The sequence below is a fragment of the Bufo gargarizans genome, chromosome 1 (assembly GCF_014858855.1).
Source record: "Bufo gargarizans isolate SCDJY-AF-19 chromosome 1, ASM1485885v1, whole genome shotgun sequence".
NCBI lineage: Eukaryota > Metazoa > Chordata > Amphibia > Anura > Bufonidae > Bufo > Bufo gargarizans.
The window spans coordinates 454259349-454267149 of NC_058080.1; the positions used below are offsets into that span (position 1 = coordinate 454259349).

The window sequence follows — 7801 nt, forward strand, 5'->3', positions numbered from 1 at the left end:
CGAGTGCCCAAACTGCAACCAAAAACACACTTATTTATCTCAAAGTGCCAACACGCACTTTAACCTGAATGCCAATATAGTATATCTTCCATGTACTTTATCATGTAGCTGTAATAGCCTGCCTACAGTCAGTGCGCTGCCTGTGCTGTTCATAGTGAGACCTGCGCTGATGAATGGCAGGAAAAGTCTGAGGCATACTGGTACACCATACCAGGGAGCGGGTGCCCACAGAGAGGGATCTGAGTGCCACCTCTGGCACCCGTGCCAGAGGTTCGCCACCACTGCTCTATAGCTATCCCCTTTCCTTTGTCTTAAAGCATCACAGAAAATGTTCATCTTGTATTTGCACGGATATCTCCCAAGGTTGTCTAGATTCCTCTCACAGTCCAAAAACATACTCATAGATGAATTGTCTATCTGTGATCATGTATGATGTGTATTATGACAATATGTTGGTGCTGCACAAAAAATGAGAAATATTTAAATGACCATTGCTGTTTGTTGCTATCGATATGTAGATGGAAACACTTTTGAAATATTTCTGAATAAATAAGTAAATATCATGTTACTATAAAAATAAATATTTAACTGTTGTATTTTATTATTCCTATAAATTTTTGTTTTATATTCAAATATTTTACAATTCACATATGAAGATCACATTTTTACATTAAAATATTATCATTTGTACAAAAGAGTAGCATTATGCAAGTGTACGTGCTGTACATAGCCTCAAGAGACCATGCACAATACACAGATGTTTAGAAAGACTTCATTATGAAGGAATTCTGGTGGCTTGCAGCAGCTAATCTAGCAGTCACTAGTGTCTACTGATTGGAGCGCTGTGCCGTGCTTGAAGGCATCTTGAGGATTGATTCAACAGAAAATGGTAGGGGTTCATTGACAGAAAGTTTTGTCCCTGTGTCTTTCCCTACGAAAAAGTCCTTGCTGAACCTGTCAATAGTTAATTTGTATTTCTGGTTTTCCTTGGATGAACATTCTCTGAATTTCTTTGCAGGTTCTTCATAGGGGTCTTTGATACAAGGAGTTTTGAGGTCAGACAATGACTTCTCAAGATGTGCTTGTTGAAATAATGAGTGGAAAGGGCTATACTTTAGAGACAAAGGCTGTTTGGCGGCTTCCTTGCTGACCTTGTTTATTAAGCTCTCTGATGGAGACAAATGGTCCCTGTTAGAGACTTGTGAAAAGTTCCTTTTTGGAGGTGAAAATGCAGACCTTTCTCCACTGTCCTGTGGAATATGCTGAGAAAGCATCATTTGTGTTTCCATTTTTGGAGGTGCCGAGTCCTGTTCTGTAGGCTGGCATTCTATTACTGAGCTGGATTTTGAGTCCCAGTTTGACCCAGGCTTTAGCGCTTGCATGGCTGTTGCATTTAATAGACACTGTTGATATAGAAGGGCATCAGTGATCGGACCACTCTTGGGCCAAACCAAAAACCTGGAAGGGACAGGGTATTGTCTGTATGTTGTGGCCACACTGACATTAGAAGAAATCAGTTCCACATTCCCTGATCCTGAATACTGCATGGTGAGATCAAGGCAAGTGGGCAAAAAATTACAGAATTCTTTGTTAGGGTTTTCAGCCTGTGAGTTCCCAAAAGCAGCTTTGTAGGAGTTGTACTCTGCAGCGTGCAACATTCGGCTGGGTAGGTAAAGGTTGGAAGACTGAGAGGCTTCCAGCATCTCCCTCTCTTTGTATTCCCTCTCTAACATAATGTTCTCCAGTTCCTTATCAGCAAAAGCCCGTCTCTTCCTCATCCTGTCACTCACAGGAGCTGGCAGTGGAGAGTTGGGCCCCATATAAGAATCTGCTGGCAGTGGTCGATAACCTGAAATCACAAGTTACTTTTTAGTTTAGCTGTTCAAATGCAATGGAAAGCAGATGTCACAACATTTACCAAAAAAGGGAGAGATTTATAATCTCCAATAGTTTACAATAGAATTTTCTGCAGAAAAAAAAAAAAAAAGCTTACTCTATTCACTGGCCAACTGCAGAAATGCAGACTACAACGGTTAAGCTGCCTACATATACATATATATATATATATATATATATATATATATATATATAACTTTTTAGCAGGGGTGGCCTCGTCTGGTGCCCTTACTAACAATTACAGCAATAATAAAATTGGTCACTTTGAAACAATGTATAATTTAATTAATGCGACTCTACTGTAAACCATAGGATAATATAGAAATATTCAGCATGGCCTTAGACTTTATTATGTTTTAGTAAGGTCTTCTATAGTCTAGTTAACATTTATTGCCAAATACAGGATCCAATTTTACATAGCTCATAGAAGATACTATAGCTATCAGACCATCCAGATGCTGCTTATGTATACACCTGTCACATTACGAGGCCAGGATATAGGGATATACCTAGAATTGGTGGCATAATTGGTGGCATGTATTTCCTAGAGGCAGATCACTATGTACAAAGTACTACAGATGAGAGAGAAGACTGGAACTAGGAGAGAAAGGAAAAAAGACAGACAGTTAAGAGCAAGAATGGGAAAAGCAGCACAAAGAGATGCACGGAAATGGAGAAAACACAGAAGGCACCATGTACCGAAAGCATTGCTTATACAATACTGGTTTATAGTGAACTGTTGGCATTTATAGGACATTTCATACAAGTCTCCGGAATGGCCAATGACATGGAGCCTGTATAATAGGTTTAGCTTGGTGTTAATATTCTACTTTTGGGGCGATATATGTGTTGCAGCATTGCTACCCATCCCTTATGCACAAAATAAGCTATTGATTAAAACGCTGCTACTTAATACAGAGCCCTTTTCACATGCAGGTTTTATCACCCGGCTGTAACATATCCTGCACACACACATTACTGGGAAATCAACAGAATTTCCCTTGGTTTCCGAGTTTAAAAGGGATTCTACTACAGATCATTTGTATGCAAAATTCTGTTTCATTTGTCTGTAAATCCCTGCATAGTGTATGACAAATGCAGCACATTTGACAGATAGATTTGCATGTAAAATGTAATGCAAAACTGCTCTGCATAAGGACCAAACGTCAAAAAATTCTTTTTATATTGTCCTAGAAAAGCCATGTATACCGTGTAGTGCATTTGAACTAATGTACAAGAAAGCAAATTGCTAAGCTGATACCTAATAGATTAGAACGTAATTGTATTTTATATTATTATTATTATATTTTTTATTATTATTATTATTATTACGGTATATGTCCTGTGAGCCTTATATTCCATTAATTTACCAAAAACAGAATTGTTTTGTATAATTCGATTTTGCTTACACCATAATATATCATTGTATTTTTCGGATTTGTGTGTATACATTTAACTGCAATATATATTAGGATGAAAAAAAGAGTAGATTCTAATAGAAGACAACATAAAACATACGTATATCAATGTCTTGAACTGTCCTCAGACGAATACATGTAAAATCATTCTATTGATGACAACAAAAAATACCCCAATAAAAAAAGAATCTTTTGTTATTGTCATAATCAGTGAATTTAGAGGGGTTATGAGGCAGAATTTTACCTTCTAATATGCTCTTGGCCAGCAGGCTAGGCGTCCTAATATGTCGCTGATAAACTGTTTTTCTCTCTGTTACAGTCGGCTTCCCTGTCAAGCCTTTCTTATCCTGAAAAAAATAATATAAATGGTCATATTTATCTCCTATAATACTTAGCAATGGAATGCATAGTGTCATACGTAACACCTAAACAGCGTGCACTATGCCATACATAGATAGCACAGTCTCATACGCCGGAGGACATGACACTCACACTTGGATAAATTACTATATAGAGAATTATAACACTTTATTTCTTTTCTTGTATTTTCATTTCTATCTTTTCTCTTTCTCCCTTACTTTGCTTATTACATACTCTGGAAGTTATGCTCTTTGTTGTAAATTGATAGAATAAATACTGTAAATAAAATATGAAAAAGGGAGGGCACGGCAATCAGGAGAATAATTGAGGTTGAGACAATACTGTTGATGGCAGATTAATGTGCAGCGTGTTGTGGTGTAAACTTGCTCTCTACCGTGTACAGAAACAAGAACTGAGTGACTTAACCTCTAGCAAACACAATAAAAGGCGCAAGTGCCTATTTCCTAGTTTCTATACTAAATACTGCCCGTGCATTGTAGTGTTTAGAGGAAAAACACTGGGCTGCCCTGCTCCACACATAGCAGGAACACACCAGGTACCATGCCTCCACTGCACCAGTCACAACATATAATAGTTCTGCTCCTAACAAGTCCCTGTGCCCTCAGACCCATACCTTTTCTGCAGTCATATCTGCCCACAGCCCTATACCACCACTGCAGTTACCACATAACAGGAACATCTGCCCACAGTCCTATACCACCACTGCAGTTACCACATAACAGGAACATCTGCCCACAGTCCTATACCACCACTGCAGTTACCACATAACAGGAACATCTGCCCACAGTCCTATACCCACTGCTATCCACTGACTGCCAATCACCATATACATTACAACTGGTACATGAATCTTCAGCTGCCATGTGTTCTGCGCATAACAGGAACATACCTGGCACCTTTTCCCTTTCTCTACTACCAGTGACTACCATGTGTTATGTTGCTCTTGGTGTAACAGGTACTTATACCCACAAATGCCTTCCTCCACTGCCAATCACCACACCTAACAGGATCATGCCAATTACCCATTCAGCTCTTACTACTCTGACAGATACTTCATGAGCATTGCCATGCTCTGAGCCATACAGGTACCTGTGCCCTCTTGCTGCCCTCCACATATCATAGAACTTTACCCTGATATCATAATAAGTACATAGCATGTGTCTGTGCGCTTCTCCATCTGCCAGTCACTACAGATTGTAATACTGCTACAGTCACCAGTGCCAGTACCAAGATATTGGGTCTTCACCATGCACGGGTATATATATATTTTCCATATATTCCGCCCATATTTACATATTGGCCTCCACCTTTTCTCAGCAATATATTCCCTTCCTTTCATGCAACATTTTAATTGCACCCAATCTGACCCCTCCTGTGGTGCAGAGAGCTGCAGAGGACATTGGGGTCACACCAGAGAACTCACAGTATTACATCGCCGAACACTGTCACTGGTCCCCGTTTTATACCCTGACTTGCTGACGATGTCCTTGATTCTATAAGTGTAACTATAAAGTATAACTTTCCAGACAATTGGATACAATCTAAAACAGGATTAACAGATTATACTGGATTAGAACTCATTTCTCTGTGTTAGCTCCCCCTCTTATAGTCCAAGGCCCTAGTCCAGTGATGGTGAACCTTTTAGAGACCGAGTGCCCAAACTGCAACCAAATACCCACTTATTTATCGCAAAGTGCCAACACAGCAATTTAACCTGAATACCAATATAGTATATCTTCTATGTACTTTATCATATAGCTATAATAGCTTAATAGCCTACATTCAGTGCGCTGCCTGTGCTGTTCATAGTGCGCCCTACGCTGATGAATGGCAGGAAAAGTCTATGGCATATTGGTACACCATACAGTTTTTCCTGGGTGCGGGTGCCCACATAGAGGGCTCTGAGTGCCGCCTCTGGCACCCGTGCCATAGGTTCGCCATCACTGCCCTAGTCAGTAATGTCCGGCTGGCTTTCTCATCATCCTTGTCTTCCATAGGCTAAATAGAAGGTGTTGACCACAGGGCACCTCAGGTTAACCAGTTATTTACTGCATGGTAGACACAAACTATTGATAAAATATATATATATATATATATATATTATATGGATGAGGAGTACATATATATATATAGTAAATATAGAGTGCACTCACCTCAGTGGCCTGATGCCTCCTGAGGGCTACCTGTGCCGCCATGACCCTCTGCCTTTCCACCACCAGCAGGCAGTTGGCACATTGACAGTCTCTCCAGCGACAAAAACGTTTGTGGCCCTTGAGGCAGGATACGACCCCATGATTCCTGCAACGCGCACACTTGGGGGTCCTGCTCAGCTTCCTCTGTTCTCCTCCCTTGTCGGCAGTCTTGTGCTGGAGTTGCTGTTGTGTGTGCGCCACTCCGTCCCCGTCTTGTTCATCATCTTCCTCCTCCTCCTCCTCTACCTCTACTGTCCTGTGGGGCTCCGGGTGCCGGCTGTCCCCCTCCAGCTCAACACTCTCTACATCAATCTCCGAGTCCCCAGCCAAAGAAGATGAGTATGATGAGTGCGGAGAGGAGGATGAGGTGGAGGGCGAAGAAGAAGGGACAGGCACTGGCTGCATCTCATACATGGCAGGATCCTTCCTCTGCGGGGTGTCCTCTCAACTGTGGGAATATAATAGAAGACGAGGCGTTACAGACTGCCACAGCGATCACATTATGCATATAATACACAATCTATATTTGATATATTACAATGAGCTTTACCTCTATGACACAAAAGTGATCATATATTTGGATCGATTGTTATTGTGTACTTCTTTATCTACTATACACATATACGTACGACCTGCAAAATAATAATGTTGGCATCCTTGGGATTACTAATTTCGTTTATGGGATATTTGGTTATTATAAAATTATCAAAATGAATCAGGTAATGAACTGTTCTAAATGTAACTGGTTAAGTCCATAGACAGTGTACACATGGTACTGTCCTGGTAAATTGCTGGTGTGTAGTATTTATTCCTCTCATCTAGATCTATACAGCAAATATTGATTCAGTGTTATAGCTGGAAAAACGACAAGGTGTAATAAAGACATCCCAGCCATCTGTAATGTCCTGGTGCAATGAACGGATAAATACACACAATTACATATCCAAGTATACACAGAATATACCAAATACTGGGGAAATACATCAGGAGCCTAATCCAAGTGCAAATATGTGCAGTATTTACAATTCACTGCTTCTATTTTGATATCTATGTAGATATATAAATATATATATATAACATAGCTAGAAAGACAGATCAATAGGCAGACAGATAAACAGATAATGGATAGATAGATATATATTAGATGGATGGACAGATGTTATAGAGATAATAGATAGATAATAGATAGATAGATAGATAGATAGATAGATAGATAGATAGATAGATAGATAGATAGATAGATGTTATAGAGATAATAGATAGATAATAGATAAGAGATAGATAGATATATATTAGATGGATGGACAGATGTTATAGAGATAATAGATAGATAGATAGATAGATAGATAGATAGATAGATGTTATAGAGATAATAGATAGATAATAGATAGATGTTATAGAGATAATAGATAGATAGACAGATAGATAGATAGACAGATAGATAAGAAAGCTATTCTTTTCGGGTGAGCACCAGCTAATTACTGATGTGTGTGCATTATGCCGGATTTTCTCAGGACTGATAGGGGAGGTAAAGCAGGTATAGTCAGAGTCGGGAAGGGCTGATACCAGAGACCAGTAGATGGCATTCCCCTGCACAGCGCTTACCAGTACAGAGCGCTACTTCCATCCAGGTCCGGCCGTGACGGTGATGTGCGCGCAGAGCCGCCGCTTTATAATAGCTCGCCGGCCGCCCGGCGCACTCAGCACTTGTACAGTCCCGGACTCACAGTCCAGGCAGCCTGCAGCCTGATTGGCTACCCCGGCTGCCTGCGTGCACTGTGATTGGTCGATGCGGCCCGCTGCCGTCCCGCCCACTCCACGCCTTGCCTTGTTTACTTGCGCTCTGTCTTGTCAATGGCAGGTCTAGAGGTGGGAGCTCCTGATGGGACTCCCCAGTGTTATCCCCGGGCGTCA

The 7801-nt window shown here is 40.6% G+C and overlaps 1 protein-coding gene across 3 annotated transcripts; it reads right to left on the bottom strand.

Moving 5' to 3' along the window:
- Window positions 1-608: 608 nt before the first annotated feature.
- On the bottom strand, window positions 609-7577 carry DMRT2 (doublesex and mab-3 related transcription factor 2). 3 transcript variants are annotated; one of them, XM_044287145.1, is made up of 4 exons: window positions 7493-7577; window positions 5849-6335; window positions 3559-3661; window positions 609-1849 (listed from the first exon to the last, which is right to left on the bottom strand). In XM_044287145.1, exons 2-4 carry the CDS (start codon window positions 6299-6301, stop codon window positions 828-830), a joined length of 1578 nt encoding a protein of 525 aa, XP_044143080.1. In that variant the 5' UTR covers window positions 6302-6335; window positions 7493-7577; the 3' UTR covers window positions 609-827. The 3 variants fall into 3 exon arrangements, with proteins under 3 accessions (XP_044143080.1, XP_044143088.1, XP_044143096.1); XM_044287153.1 differs by lacking the exon at window positions 7493-7577 and adding an exon at window positions 6438-6545; XM_044287161.1 differs by lacking the exons at window positions 5849-6335; window positions 7493-7577 and adding an exon at window positions 2406-2493 and having other exon boundaries at window positions 3559-3658.
- Between the last annotated feature and the right edge of the window lie 224 nt (window positions 7578-7801).

Coding starts and splice junctions, on each gene's coding strand:
- DMRT2 (XM_044287145.1), bottom strand. CDS start 6,301: ATGTATGAGATGCAGCCAGTGCCTGTCCCTTCTTCTTCGCCCTCCACC. Junction 3,662..5,848: donor GGAGGCATCAGGCCACTGAG/GTGAGTGCACTC, acceptor TATTTTTTTCAG/GATAAGAAAGGCTTGACAGG. Junction 1,850..3,558: donor GGCCAAGAGCATATTAGAAG/GTAAAATTCTGC, acceptor TTGTGATTTCAG/GTTATCGACCACTGCCAGCA.